This window comes from Homalodisca vitripennis, chromosome 7, assembly GCF_021130785.1.
Source record: "Homalodisca vitripennis isolate AUS2020 chromosome 7, UT_GWSS_2.1, whole genome shotgun sequence".
NCBI classification, from domain to species: domain Eukaryota; kingdom Metazoa; phylum Arthropoda; class Insecta; order Hemiptera; family Cicadellidae; genus Homalodisca; species Homalodisca vitripennis.
In genome coordinates this window covers 127,678,678-127,695,315 of record NC_060213.1, presented here as the reverse complement: position 1 = coordinate 127,695,315, position 16,638 = coordinate 127,678,678, and the positions used below count along the sequence as shown (strand labels likewise).

At 34.1% G+C, this 16,638-nt stretch overlaps 1 protein-coding gene across 1 annotated transcript in view; it reads left to right on the top strand.

Annotated features, from left to right (window-relative positions):
- The window catches only part of LOC124366297 (Ca(2+)/calmodulin-responsive adenylate cyclase-like), a 241,918-nt gene that overhangs the window by 185,163 nt on the left and 40,117 nt on the right, over nucleotides 1-16,638 (top strand). Inside the window, exons 15-18 of the mRNA XM_046822724.1 lie at nucleotides 1,213-1,359; nucleotides 4,532-4,772; nucleotides 5,972-6,110; nucleotides 8,713-8,833. Coding sequence (XP_046678680.1) covers nucleotides 1,213-1,359; nucleotides 4,532-4,772; nucleotides 5,972-6,110; nucleotides 8,713-8,833 — 648 coding nt within the window. The remainder of the gene's footprint in view (nucleotides 1-1,212; nucleotides 1,360-4,531; nucleotides 4,773-5,971; nucleotides 6,111-8,712; nucleotides 8,834-16,638) is intronic.

The following is a 16,638-nucleotide window of genomic DNA, read 5'->3' as shown; positions in this document are numbered from 1 at the left end:
GCAAAATTATAATATATATAATGTATTATATATAATATCATATAATGAATAACATGTATCTGATGAGATACTAGTGCCTTTTCACCTGTATTCATGTAATTTTGGTTTATTACATCTTATAAAAAATAAAAATTATGTTTTTATATTTTTATACTTCTTTTTTATATTTTTTAAATGTTACTTAAAGTTATAAAAAAGATACTATAAAATAATGTAAACATTCTTTTTAGGTTATTTACATTGATATATAAAGAGAAAAAAATAAAAAAGTTGCAGAAAAAGGGATTTAAAACTTGCATTTGTGTATTGTCAAAGAACTGTAAACTAACAGAAATTAAATACGACCTGAGGACAGTCGAAGCAATTTTTATTGAGACCTCAAAGGGTTAATAATCTAATCCAATTCCAACTTTGTCATTTTATGATTTTTGTTTTGCCTAAGTTGGTAACAGTTTCCATTGTTTGTCATTTTGGTATTGAATATCCTGTGTGTGCCTGTACAGTGTCTATCATGTTATCCTGGGCTAGTTCAGTAATAAAAGAGCTATAAGGATTATTTTAAAATTAAATCGTCCTATAGAGGTGTCTTTCACGAAAATAATATCCTGATGTTCCCGTCTATTTGCATCTTTTGAGCCACTCCTTTTACAAATAATATCCCCAACTCCTCACTGTCAATGATAATGCTACTACTAATTAATCTTTAAGAAATAGAAACGAACTGGACTTCGAAACAAGACAAAAGTTTTTTTTAAAGTGAGTTTATATTCTCGAATCCGTCTTTTCAATTCCTTGCCTCCATGCTTAAAGACTGTTGCCAATGATGGGAAATTTCTAGTTCAACTTAGTAAATTTTTGTTTTGAAAGAATACGTAATACCTGTATCTGAAAAAATATAGACTATTATGATTATTTTAGTTTTAGCTATAAATAGAGATGATTGTTTAATCTAAATCATGTCACTTTACAAATTGTGCATATACTGGTAATGTCTCTTGATGAATGCCCATGCATATTATGTTTTTGGCAAAAAACGAATTGACTATTGAGTAAGATTGATTTTTACTTTGTTTGATTGCCCTCATCACTCTGTTCTGCATGGTCTTTAAAAGTGAACATTGTAAAATCCTGAATCAGACAGTCTTTAAGTGTTCTAGTTGTTTCTCTGAAATCCAGCAGTGCCCAGGTTTAGAGCAGTGTTCTCTGTTGCAGTACCACACGGACGTGGATGTGGGCTTCAGCAGTTCCCTGGCCTGCAGTCTGGTTCTGTTGTTCCTGATGGGGGGGCTCCAGGCTGTGATTCTGCCCCGGACCATCATCCTACTCCTGCTCTTCCTCACTGCATTCATCTGGATATCTGTGAGTGATTAAGCAATTGTTTTATTGCAGCTTGTAAAAATGAAAACCAAATGATTCTGAATCAATTTTTCGGAGAAGCATAGATTTAAGTTGGTTTAAAAATCATATAACCGGCATGGTTGGAAATGTATCTACTTCCTCCCACTCAACCTGATGGTATAGACAGGGAGGTGTATGAAAGGAAGAGAAATCTGAAGAAGTATTTCTATCAAGCCATTAATGAAGTAAATATAATCCAAAAATAGTGCTCTAAACAGTCTGTAAACAACTTTTGAAATACATTTTTTGTGTAAAATTTGAAAAGATAGATATTTTTCTGGATGTTAATTTTTTTTCCTTAATTAACTATACTGTTAAGAAGAATTAAAGTGCATTGTTGAAAATATTGTGAGAATTCAACTTAATGTGTCATTACAAAATGTGTAGGTCCACTTTTTAACATTTTTGTAAAGAAATTATTATTGTTGTTCAGGCCTACAAAAGCATTGACAAAGTTAATCAGATTGAGCAATATTGCCACATCACTAACTTACTTAAATAAATATAATATAACAATACTTAAGTTATGGCAAATAAGTCAATAAATCAAAATAGTTGAAAAAGTTATAAGTTAATAAAATCTCACAAACTTAATCTCAATGAAAACTAGAGACCAAAATAATAATAGAAAAATAAAAACTTATAAATATACAAACAAAACACTAATTTATTTGATAAAATTAGACAGACACTTATTGTAAAACATTAATAAATAATTATGCGTAGTATAAAAACTAAATTCCTAATTTAAAGCTTGATCACAGACATTAAAAAAATTCATTTAAAAAATAAAAAGGATTGTTGAGTAACCACTTATAAAATTTTTGTTATATACGTTATAAACATATCCATTATGAACATTAATGCTGTGTCGAGGCAAGGTTTTTTGACTATGACTATTGGTAATGTCTACTTTTTTCTTTAGTCCAGGGAAGAAATAGTTTCATTAAAAAAAGAATCAGCTTGCTTATTTTGCATACAAGAGATTTTTTGTCTACTCAGCCATGACACAACCGTCGAGTACTGAACTGTGTGAATCTGGTGTTACTGATGACCCAGTTGGACCCAGTTGGAGTGTCAGTTGGACACTCTGTGATATTTCGCAAAGCTTCTCCTTGCGCCTGGCTATCACCGTGTTCACCATAGTGCTTACGTTTTCCAGGTGGTGCTGATATTGTTGTTGCCAGTTAGGCTGAGTTGGACACTCTGTGATATTTCGCACAGCTTCTCCTTGCGCATGGCTATCACCGTGTTCACCATAGAACTTATGTTTTCCAGGTGGTGCTGATGTTGCTGTTGGCAGTTAGGCTGAGGTGGATACTCTGTGATATTTCGCACAGCTTCTCTCTGCGCCTGGCTATCACCGTGTTCACCATAGTGCTTATGTTTTCCAGGTGGTGCTGATGTTGCTGTTGGCAGTTACGCTGAGGTGGATACTCTGTGATATTTCGCACAGCTTCTCCCTGCGCCTGGCTATCACTGTGTTCACCATAGTGCTTATGTTTTCCAGGTGGTGCTGATGTTGCTGTTGGCAGTTAGGCTGAGGTGGATACTCTGTGATATTTCGCACAGCTTCTCTCTCTGCGCCTGGCTATCACCGTGTTCACCATAGTGCTTATGTTTTCCAGGTGGTGCTGATGTTGCTGTTGGCAGTTAGGCTGAGGTGGATACTCTGTGATATTTCGCACAGCTTCTCCCTGCGCCTGGCTATCACCGTGTTCACCATAGTGCTTACGTTTTCCAGGTGGTGCTGATGTTGTTGGCAGTTAGGCTGAGTTGGACACTCTGCGATATTTTGCAAAGCTTCTCTCTGCGCCTAGCTATCACCGTTTTCACCATAGTGCTTACGTTTTCCAGGTGGTGCTGATGTTGCTGTTGGCAGTTAGGCTGAGGTGGATACTCTGTGATATTTCACACAGCTTCTCTCTGCGCCTGGCTATCACCGTGTTCACCATAGTGCTTACGTTTTCCAGGTGGTGCTGATGTTGCTGTTGGCAGTTAGGCTGAGGTGGATACTCTGTGATATTTCACACAGCTTCTCCCTGTGCCTGGCTATCACCATGTTCACCATAGTGCTTACGTTTTCCAGGTGGTGCTGATGTTGCTGTTGGCAGTTAGGCTGAGGTGGATACTCTGTGATATTTCACACAGCTTCTCCCTGTGCCTGGCTATCACCGTGTTCACCATAGTGCTTATGTTTTCCAGGTGGTGCTGATGTTGCTGTTGGCAGTTAGGCTGAGGTGGATACTCTGTGATATTTCACACAGCTTCTCCCTGTGCCTGGCTATCACCATGTTCACCATAGTGCTTACGTTTTCCAGGTGGTGCTGATGTTGCTGTTGGCAGTTAGGCTGAGGTGGATACTCTGTGATATTTCACACAGCTTCTCCCTGTGCCTGGCTATCACCGTGTTCACCATAGTGCTTATGTTTTCCAGGTGGTGCTGATGTTGCTGTTGGCAGTTAGGCTGAGGTGGATACTCTGTGATATTTCGCACAGCTTCTCCCTGCGCCTGGCTATCACCGTGTTCACCATAGTGCTTATGTTTTCCAGGTGGTGCTGATGTTGCTGTTGGCAGTTAGGCTGAGGTGGATACTCTGTGATATTTCGCACAGCTTCTCCCTGCGCCTGGCTATCACTGTGTTCACCATAGTGCTTATGTTTTCCAGGTGGTGCTGATGTTGCTGTTGGCAGTTAGGCTGAGATGGATACTCTGTGATATTTCGCACAGCTTCTCTCTGCGCCTGGCTATCACTGTGTTCACCATAGTGCTTATGTTTTCCAGGTGGTGCTGATGTTGCTGTTGGCAGTTAGGCTGAGGTGGATACTCTGTGATATTTCACACAGCTTCTCCCTGCGCCTGGCTATCACCGTGTTCACCATAGTGCTTATGTTTTCCAGGTGGTGCTGATGTTGCTGTTGGCAGTTAGGCTGAGGTGGATACTCTGTGATATTTCGCACAGCTTCTCCCTGCGCCTGGCTATCACTGTGTTCACCATAGTGCTTATGTTTTCCAGGTGGTGCTGATGTTGCTGTTGGCAGTTAGGCTGAGGTGGATACTCTGTGATATTTCACACAGCTTCTCCCTGCGCCTGGCTATCACTGTGTTCACCATAGTGCTTATGTTTTCCAGGTGGTGCTGATGTTGCTGTTGGCAGTTAGGCTGAGGTGGATACTCTGTGATATTTCACACAGCTTCTCCCTGCGCCTGGCTATCACTGTGTTCACCATAGTGCTGGTATACACAGTTGCGCAGGTCAACGTGTTCACATGTCGCACCGAGACGCCGTGCCATCCTGCCAACATCACCTCCGCCACTGGGGACCACCGGGCCTGCCCGCTGCCTCACTACATTGTCATCTCCTGCTCACTGGGTCAGTGTCTGTCATGCTCGTTAGAAAGTATTAAATAAGTTTCTTTGATCTATGTTAGTGTTATTCATTGGTAATTGTTTTTGTAATTGAAATGTTTTATTCTCAGTACAAAACATCCAATTCAGTACATGTTATATATTGTTTTTCAGCAACAGTGCAGAACATGTAGAGGTATGTTGAAAAAGTATTTTCATTTTTTGGAAAAAGTATTTTTTTATTCGTCTACATTAATGTCTACCTTCAAAATAGTACCTATTAGATATTCACTTGGGATAGCCTTTAGCTCTTGCAGTGATGCACTGTTACTGTCATCTATGCTTGTAATACGACGGTCCTTAAAGGTTCTCTTTATTTTGGAAAATAAAAAAACTCACACGGAGCAATGTCTGGAGAATATGGAGTCTGGGGTATTGTTACAGTATTGTTTTTGGCAAAAAATCCACGAACAAGCAATGAAGTATGAGCAGGTGCATTGTCAAGTTGCTAAAGCCATGTTGTTTTACCATAAATCCTAGCATTTTTTCGGATTGCTTGACACAAACCAATGTCATATCCTTAAATCCATGTTTCATCATCTGTTCTAACACTTTTTTAATAATTCTGCATCGTCATTGACTTCATTAAGTAACTCCTAAGCACTGTTCAGGAACAAATTTGGCTGCCACACGTTTCATGCCCAAAAAATTAGAAAATATTTTATGGCATGAGCCAATTGAAATGTCAACACCATCAGCGACTTCTCTGATCATAATACGGCAATCGTTCATAACCATTTTCCCACTTTTTTCAGATTTTCATCGACTGTTGATGTGCTGGGGAGTCTAGAGCGTTCGTTATCTTCAACGTCTTCGTGGCCATCTTTGAAACGTTTATAGCACTTGTAAACCCTTGTTTTACTCATAGCAGACTCACCATAGGCCTTTGTTTACATTTCACACACTGTTATACTTTATTTAATTTTCAAAGAAAATTTTGTACAACTTCTTTGATCTATCTTTTTAACAACCTAAAATTGCTGAGTTCATGAAACATTTCTAACCTTAGCAGCTGCCACTGAAAAAGTAAACAATGGATACAGCTGAAAATTTTATTATACTTTAGGAGCATAAGTACCAACATAATAAAAAAATCTTGAAAAAACGAAAGATAAAACTTGCCGTTATTTTTTGAACGAACCTCATATGACGGATGTTGAACAGGTTACATGGCAGTAGCAGTGTTTCTCAGGCTGCCCATCCTAATCAAGTGTGCTCTCCTGGCTCTCATGGCCACGGTATACATCCTGCTGATAGAGCTGTCCCACATTAACATCTTCCACTGCTACGACACCAGAGTACAGTAAGTGTGCCTAGAATAGAATCATCTTCTTGAGATTCGATTGTAGCATGTTATTTCATTATTTCCTTTATGGAGGGTTATTCAATTTTTGATTCTTGTATATTTTTACTGTAAAGAATGAGTAATTTGAGAATGTTGACTTGTGATTTTAAAGTTTTGCAGATAACAGGAGAAATGAAATATTCCTGATATATTGAAGATCGCTAAAGTTATCCCAATTTGTAAAAGAGGTAGTAGGTTTGCTGAAGAGAACTACTGTTCTTCCTGTTCTGTCAAAATCATTAGAAAGACTAGTTGAAGCAAGGCTGATTCAGTTTTCATAAAATAAAACCCATTTTTTGAAACCGGTTTGGAAAAGCCCATTAATTTATTGATTTATACTGTTTTATTTAGTATGTATTAAAGTATATTTTTAATAATATATTTTCAAATTGTACATTTTTAATAGTAATACTTGTATATATGTTATTTTATTTTTAAGTATATTATAAACTGCATATAAATTATAATAATGATTATAAATGCTCAAAGTAATGAACCTAAATTAACTATTCTTAATATTTATTTGTAATAGTTCTCATTGTGCTATAACTACTGATTTTTGTTTTTTTATTATTCAATGTTATAATAAATTAAGTTTGTTTAAATTATAAAAACCTAGTTGACTGCCTATTTAATGTAAATTTGTCTCAAAAACAATAGAATTCTTGATTTTTTATTTTTTTTTGTCAGGTCAGTGTGGCGTCAGGGAAGGTCTAAGCACTGAATTTGCTCTTCAACACTTTTTGTGAAGTTACACTTATTTTTTAATAGTGTAACTGACAATAAACCTGCTGGTTTTTTTTAGATGGGAGCAATGCCTTTGATACTTTGGATGATTAAGTTATTGATACATAAGTTTGAATCCTCAGGAATTAGAGAGGTGCTACTTTTATGTTTTAAATCATTTCTCTGTGTGAAGGAAGCAGTTAGTCAAAATTAATCAGAATAAAATCACTTTTAAACAATAATTTTAGAGTACAACAAGGATCTGTGCTTGGCCCTATTTTGTTTTTGGTATTCATTGATGACTTTTGCCACATTTTTAATGGATGTGTTACATCTTTTGCTGAGACACGACATTGTCATAAAGTTTCAACTATTTGGATTTGTTAAGACAAAATTCAAGATGATTTATACATAGGATATCTCTTTGGTTCAACTGTAACAAGCTTACTTTGAATGTGTCCAAAACTGTATTCATTTTTATTTTCTTTCTCAATCAGGTAATTTTGTATCTATTTTAACATTTCACAAAGCAGAGTGTAGTGAGAACAGTTTTTCCTGTGAAATTATAATGCAATGTAAGTTTAAAAAATATTTAAATTTACAACTAGATGAAAATTTCTCATGGAAGGCTCTTGTTTATCATTTAATAAACTCAATACTTAGATAATTTTTTCATCTGAAAAATCTATGTCCTTTGGCTATACTGAAACAAATTTATTATTCTTTGATAAATTCAAAACTAGCCTATGGCATTTCATTGTATTGTAGTATTTATGTGTCCAATTTACGTTCTCTCATAATTTTAGAGAAAAAAATACATTAGTTTACAAATGCTCATTTTTACAATTATTCACTTCCTTAGTTTTTCGTTAAAAACATTCTGCCCTTCAAGTATTTATATATATTTAAGATGCTTGTTTTTTCTGTAAATTAAGTGATAATACAAGACCAACTGTTGACAATATACATGATTACCCCACTTGACAAACCTTTAGGAATACTTTATGTTAACCCAAGCCCAACTGCTGCTTGTTATTCTTTATTGAACATATTCTTAGAGAACAGTACAATCGTCAGATTTTATTTTGTTACAGCAGGTTAGAAAGTTCTGTTTAAAAATTCATTTATTGTGTAAAATGGATGGTCTTGAAGCCAGAGTTTTAGTTTGTTTAAACATTGTTTTGCCTATTTATCTTATACATTTTTCAGTATTATTTCTAAATATGTAAAGAGCAATAGATCATTTTCTGGATAAAAAAAACATTATAATGGTAGTTATTAAAAAAAAAAGTAATGAAATAGAATTAATTTATTAATTAGAATGCTGATTTTACAGGTTCTGTTTTTCTCTTATCTTTTGCTTATCTTATCTTATTTTATAATCTCTGCTTATCTTTTGTCAACATTTGCTTGTCTATGCAATTTAAATACTTTCTTTGTTTTAAAATACTTCCTAATTTTTGTTTCCTAATTTTTATTGTGTGATTAAAAAATTGATCTTGTTCATAGTTGAATTTATGCTGGTTTGCTTGATGTTTAATAAGTAAATGTTTACCTGTGACTCCTACCCCAACACAGTATAGGTTAGTCCGCTTTTGGGTGTGTATTATTTCTCTGCACGAAATGATGTAATTATATTTTTAGTTATTTTTTAATTTTAGAAACTTTGTAGATAGTAAAGGAAGTTTATTTATTATAAGTATATTTTACCATTTTGTCTATATAATTTTTTTCATTTTTATAAAGAGACATAAAGATTATTATTATTAAACTAAATGTATTGCCTCATCAAATCAAATTGTTATTTTTTTAACAGTTGGCTAAACTGTTGCAGGAGTGTGGTACCGTCGCATCTGCTCAGTGTGGTCTATGTGCTCATGTTGCTGCTGGCAGTCATCATCCATGGGCGTCAGGTTGAGTGGACGGCCAGGCTCGACTTCTTATGGCAAATTCAGGTATAGAACGTCATTCAATGCCAAAATATGACTGTAAGACTTGTTTACTAACAAAGGTTGTTCGGAAAGTAAGTAGCTTTAATACATAAAACATACACACGACTTAATAAGCCTTTTTTATTATACATTTGAAAGAACAACACAAACTATTTTTTAAAACTTGATGTCACCACAAATCAATAGTTGATGGCAGAGTTTTAACTGTATTACTGTATTCTCACCCCAAAATTACATGAACTGTTCATTGTCCTCAACTCTTCCTCTCCATTGATTGTTTATTTTGTTTGACATTGACAAAAGAAACCCATAATTCATTAACAGTGACTATGTGGTTGGGTAAGAAACGTTAGATCTGATCCCAATTTTGTCGTTGTTGCGTTCATCAGTCAAGAGTTTGGGTGCCCATTGGGCACAGAGTTTATGTTATCCAAGTTTTTCAGTCATGGGTCTATCCACTAAGAGTTCTTAATATGTGTGAAAAATGCTGTGAATGATTTGTAGTTGTGAACCTTCAATTTTCTCTAACCTTAAATTTAGTTTACTTGACAAACCCAATGGGTACAAACAGTTAGCCACTTTGTCCTTTATGAAACAATTGGTACAATTTTTTTAACTACAGCATAGTTTATAATGTCTTATCCATTAACAGAACACAATTCACCATGAATATCCACCTTTTGCGTTTTATTTGCGAAAATAAATCTAATGATGCAGCATACTTCACAGATGGAAGGGTTGATTGTGGTGACCATTTTGAACACTAGTGTAGAGTGCTTAAAATAACATAATGACTTTCTTTGTGACAGAGCGAAATGCGCACTGAACGTAGCTACACAGCACCATTCACATCGCGCCTTTACCCCCAGCCATTCGGTGACAGATACTTCGCCAACTTACTTTCTGAAAGAAAGAAATTTATTTCTCAAACAACACCTTACATACATACATACATTTAATAAGTATATCGTGAGAAATATTTAATCCTCCAAGGCTTAGCCTGATTGGAGGCTTTACTGCAATCCTAAATATCACCGTTCATATGGCAACTAAATTATATAAACAAAAATAAAGTAATTATACTTAAATCTATAATACACAATCAAATATACAATAAATACTACTCTTCCAAACTACTACAATTTATAATACGAACACTTACAAAATCATTAGACAAAACAACTTAAATACTTATTGAGAGAATTTATTATTTAATAACTATAATACTTATCATAACTATAATAATTATAATACATGGCAATATACAGTAAGTAAAGCAACACAGTTTATTACAGTGGAGTAAAGTAGGAGGGAAAACTAAAACAACTAATTACAAATATAAAACAATAAATCTTCAATATTCTGAATTGTAAACAACCATAGTCTTAATTTTTTAAGAAAAACATTTATATTACTTAAATCTTTTATGTTGTTTGGCAATTTGTTAAATAATGTAGATGCTAAAAAATTAAATGATTTTGTAAAATACGTGTTTGTTGGCTTCGGTACGAACACATTTTTTATTACTACGCAGTCTGTTAATATACTCATAATTTACCCTACAGTTTCTACTTCTTAAGAAAAAAATTTTGAGTACCTTATATACATAAATATATCTTAAAGGAAGAACTTTTAAGGAACAAAAAATTGGGAAAGAATGTTCAAATCGATTACTTTTAGTTATTATTCTCATAAACTTTTTCTGTGCTGTAATTATAGGTTTTAAGTTTGAGACATATGTGCCTCCCCAACACACTATTCCGTATTCTAACCTACTATGAACTAATGAAAGATATAATGTTCTTAATAAACTATCACTACAAATACTTCGAATATAATAGAAGAGTCTTGTTGTATTATTTATTTTTTGTTTGAGGTGTGTTATGTGATCTTTCCAATTTAACTTTTCATCTAATATAATTCCTAAATATTTCACGCTCCGTGCTTCCTTTAGTTCACAGCAACCATCGTTGCAAAAACCACCACTCATTATACAAGTAATGCATTTCAAAACAATTTTATTTTCCTGTTTATTATTCTTTTTAATAGAGAAATTGATAAATTGAGTTTTTTTTTCAGGGCTCAATGCCATATTGTTTTTACAAAATCACCATTGAATCGAAAGCAAATCCCTGTTCATCTTAATAGCTACTTCGTTCCAAGACTCTTCGGAATAAGACAAAGCAGTATCATCAGCAAAAGAAGTGATACTAGCATTTAATTTAGCATTTGCAACAGTCATTAATGTATATTAAAAATAACGTAGCCCCTAAAACCGACCCCTGCGGCACACCGTGTTTGATTTTTCCCCCCATTCCACTTACTACTCCGTTAACTTTAACACATTGCATCCTCCTCTGTAAATAACTTCTAAACCAGTTGTGTACTATTCCTCTAACCCCACAATTATGTAACTTTTCTAGCAAAACTCTATGATTCACAATGTCGAAAGCTTTTTGTTTATGTCTAAAAATAGGCCACTAACTTTTCTCCCCATCGTTTACACCTTTAGATAACCTGTCCATAAATTCTATTAGTGCCGCTTCTGTATTTATACCACTTCTAAACCCAAATTGGTTTCCGACTAAGTATGTTATTTTTTTCCAAAAAATCAACTAATTTCTGTTTCATAATCCTTTCAACAATTTTAGCAAAGGAAGATAGTAAAGATATTGGTCTATAATTATTGCAAGCATCCCTTGAACCCTTCTTAAAAAATCGGAATTACCATAGCGTTTTAAGCCTTTCAGGAAAAACCCCTGTCTCAAAGCTTAGATTTATAATGTACATGAGTACAATTATTTAATTTCCTTAAAATGAATCTTAATCACTGTCGAATTTACTCCCATCAAGACCTGGTGTAGTTCCATTTTTTTATAGTTTACTGCTCTTTCTAGATCATTATCTAATACAGGAGATAGAAACATCGATTTTGACAACGGTTGGTAGTAAAGCTGTCTTTACAATCTATCAGCTCAAGATCAACTGTTTTATAAGTTTTTTGTTTATCTATTAATTGTTTCAGAAATGTACAAGAAATATGTATTAAATGCTTCAGCTACAGCTAAAGGTTCAACTATGCTTATATTGTCTTCTTTTAAATAAATCAAACCATTTACTTTGGTTTGTTGACCACTTACCTCTTTTAAAACCTTCCAAGTTTTCTTAGAATTTCCCTTATATTTTTCAAATAAATTACTGTAATAACTATCTTTTTGATTCCTTATGTCTATCTTTAACTTGTTTCTAAATGTTTTTAAAATACGCTAATAATTCCATATTGTCAGGATTTTTTTAATTGCTTTTAATAAAACTGTTACGCTTTTTAATTAGTTTACAACGTTTCATCTGTAATCCATGGCTTTAGTTTAGGAAATTTACATTTTTTATGCACAACCTTCTCGCTTTTTTCTTAACAAGTTACAAAATTTATCGTGGAACAAAATCAAAAGCGTGAGATGGCATTCTTTCCTTAAAAACGAAATCCAATTTACATTATTTAGCTTATCACTGAAATATTCGTGATTGTTACTGATAGAGGGCACTGGCTCCGTAACCTTGATATTGCTAAGTGTGTCTTCCCCCTCCCGCACTAACAGTACAGCTGATAAACAATGGTCAGTCAGCCCGCTATCAATTACCAGTGCTTGTACTCCTATTTTGTTTCTGTTCCGAATTCTAACTAATACATGATCAATGCAAGTTTGTGATTTCTGTGTTATTCGTGTTGGTTCATTTATCATGGACTGTAAGCCATTTAAAGCTAAGGTAAGCTTTATAGTTATCTATTAGTTCCCTATCCTCCAAAAGATCAAGTTTATATCCCCAGCAATCAATAGGTTGTCACAGTTCTTGACCTCTGAGTTCAATAAGAATTCTGACAATTCATTTATAAACAATTCACCAGACGAGTGGATGTTAGCCTATATACCACTAATAGATTGAAATTGTAACCAAATTCTTTAAATTAAATTTGTAGTACATCGGCCGATACAAAATTGCATGGAATTTGTGATACTTTAGTAACGTTTTCATTAATATAAATAGCAACTCCTCCGGCCCTATAGTTTTCATTTGTATTAAAAAATGATGAGTACTTAGGTATAGAATAATAGGAAGTTTCAGGATTATTTATCCATATTCCTGATAGGATTATTATATTTGGTAATTTATTCAGCACAGCAAGCTCAGCTAAAAACATATCAAAATTTTCTCTCATGCTTCTAATATTTTGGTGGCATATTAAGAAGCCAGTTAAAGTATTTAAAAAACTAGTTTGTTTGTAAGTTTATAGTTTTCTTTCATAATAGGTTATTGATAAAAGGAAAGCATTTTCAGAAGATTGAAGACATGACTACCCAAGTACCACCACTTTCAAAGGTAAAATAAAGCTTTATAACAATTATTAGGCCTACATCTAATACAAATTTACAAACACAAACCAAAACAATAAATTAGATAGTCCTTCACTATATTTAAAATATGTAGTGTAATCAACATACCTAAAGGTTGTCAAGGTCAGCCTGGCACCTTATCACAGAAACGGGTCCCTTTTCATCTTTTCGCATAAAGATTTTACCTCCTCTCACCCACACAAACTGGTAATTGTTCTTTTTCTTAAAGTCCCCTGGTCATATCGAGCATGTCTTCTTCTGGTTGGAGTAAGAGACTCATTGACATAAATTGGTTCGTCATTTGTTAAACCTATGTGCCGAGTTTGAAAAGTCCTTCTTTGCTCTTCTTTTGGCCATCATATTTTCCGCATCAAACCTCCTAACAAATTTTATAATGATTCCAGGTGGCTTTGAATCACTGGATCGTTTTGCTAGAGTGTGGCATGCATCAACCATGGTATCAGTTACTTCCATACCAAGAGCCTTTCCCACCTCCTTCACTGTGTCTAGCACATTGCCTACCACAGGTACACCTTGAAGCTCCACACAGTTACGCCTAGAGTACTGCTCCATGTCTTCAACCTTCTGCTCTAGGTTGAAAACTTTATCTTTTAGCTGTTTATTTTCTGCTGTGAGAGCATCAATCCTATCCAGGTACTCTATAATTTTCACCGTGTTCTCTTTCAGGGCAGAGGTATTTTCATCAATCTTGCTATTCATCAATTCATAGGATGTATTGAATTCAGTAACATTTGTCTTTTGATCACATTTTAGTTCATTTATTGCTTTCATTACATCCTCTAAAGTTAGTTTACCCTCTAATCTTAGGCTACTGCGCCGCTTTTTACTGCAGGGATCACACCGCCACATCATACTTTCATTATTTAGGAACTCAATGTCAGCCTTGCTCATCTTCACACAAGTACCGTGGAAACTAACATTGCAATCAGAGCAGGTTACCTTAAGTTGCCTTTGAGTAAAACCACTATTACATACTCCACAGGTTTGCCATTTTGTAGGTTAGGTTTGCAAACGTAACTTCCAACAGGAGTATTACTAACTCAACAATATTGCTTATTACTTTAATACTTACTGATAGGCTCTCAATATTGTATTTTACTACACACAACACATTTAATTAGTGATATTAATAACACTTGAACATTAAGTTTGGAAGAGCGATATAACTACGTGTATGCTTGTCAGCCACTGCCATCTATAATCTATAAAGATCCTTGTACTTTGTAATTTACTGTTACATTACCAGAGAGTTGTGGAAGTCTAGGTCAGTATGATGTGCTTTACTCTATAGGATTTCAATTGTATTTCTAGACAAAGTGTCATGTATAATTATTTTATTACTAAATGTCATGTATAATTATTTTATTACTAAATCATTTTAAACTCATTGTCAATGATGAAAACAGTATATCAACAATGGCCCATAACTGTGTTGAGGTTGGCTGACTAACGAAAATATTTAAGAAAATTAAATAACTTAAATATGATCTAAGTGTACCTTGCATTAACTTATTAAAACTCCACGTCACTGTTAAGGTCTTTAAAAACAAAGAAATAGAACCAATTTCATTCATCAAATATAAAACAATGAACTTGCAAAAACAAAACAATGAACTTGCAAAAACAAAACAATTTAAATTCGAAATAAAATAATTCTTTACAACTCTATAGTACGGAGCAAATCAAATAGTACATTTTGAACAACCTTTAAAATTGGTCAAACACCATACAAAACAGAACCAAGTAATTTATTATGAAGTGCTCTATATTATTAAACAAAACCTTTTTGTTATAAATTAACGAAAACGCACAGTAGACTTTCATGATTTATGATCCTATTCAAAATATACACATTGACAGACCAACACAGAGACTACTCTTTAAATATTTGAGTGTGTTTAAGCGGTGATAACAGAAGAGATGAACACTTTTACTAGAAATGACTTATAGCACTACACTTAAAATGAGAAAAATCACATGAAATGAAAATTAGTAATTGAAGAGGGTTCAGTTTTAAAGAAGACAGTTGTAATTGTTTGTGGGTTAAAATTATCCAAGCCTGAGACAAACTTTTTTTGAGCCATACATAATATTTTGGGTAATTCTAAGCAATATATGGGTCAACCTCGATTTTTCTCATATTACAATATAATGTTCCAATAGTCAATTAGAAAAGGAAATGACTAGAATTTCTTGCCGGAAAGCAGTTATAGGGAGCAGGCAACTCATATTACAATATAATGTTCCAATAGTCAATTAGAAAAGGAAATGACTAGAATTTCTTGCCGGAAAGCAGTTATAGGGAGCAGGCAACTCATATTACAATATAATGTTCCAATAGTCAATTAGAAAAGGAAATGACTAGAATTTCTTGCCGGAAAGCAGTTATAGGGAGCAGGCAACTCATATTACAATATAATGTTCCAATAGTCAATTAGAAAAGGAAATGACTAGAATTTCTTGCCGGAAAGCAGTTATAGGGAGCAGGCAACTCATATTACAATATAATGTTCCAATAGTCAATTAGAAAAGGAAATGACTAGAATTTCTTGCCGGAAAGCAGTTATAGGGAGCAGGCAACTCATATTACAATATAATGTTCCAATAGTCAATTAGAAAAGGAAATGACTAGAATTTCTTGCTGGAAAGCAGTTATAGGGAGCAGGCAACCGCGAGAATTACCTATTAGTGATCAGGGGCACTGACATGATCTGGGCTTCAAATTTGGAACTACTCGAGTTAATTTTTTTTCTAAAAGAGCAAGCAGCGGGCATTGGCGGGCAAGCATCGTGCGTGGTCTTCGTCTATACTGAATTGATTCAGGCCAAAGAAATGACACAGATTCCTTTACCAGATTTTTACGGAGATTATGTATTGGGCGGATTATATTGGTTTACTTTGCTTTCCAGCATGTAATTATGTGTTTAAAATTGTTTTACATACATTACCTACATTATATTGTAATATGTAATAACAATTTATCATAAATTTTTAATAAAAAAAGGATCACGCACGATGCCTGCCCGCTGCGCAGCGCTTTGCGCTGCTTGCTCTTTTAGATAAAAAATTAACTCGAGTAGTTCCAAATTTGAAGACCAGATCACGTCAGTGCCCCTGATCACTAATAAGTAACTCTAAGCAATATATGACCGTCTGGCGGTTGCCTGCTCCCTATAACGGCTTTCCGGCAAGAAATTCTAGTCATTTCCTTTTCTAATTGACTATTGGAACATTATATTGTAATATGAGAAAAATCGAGGTTGACCCATATATTGCTTAGAATTACCAATATTTTGTTCACCCTTCGTAGTTCAGATAAGTGTAGTATGTGTAGCATTAACCACCAGTAACAGTGTCCATGACTATGATGCACAGTAGTTTAGTAGCGTTCAA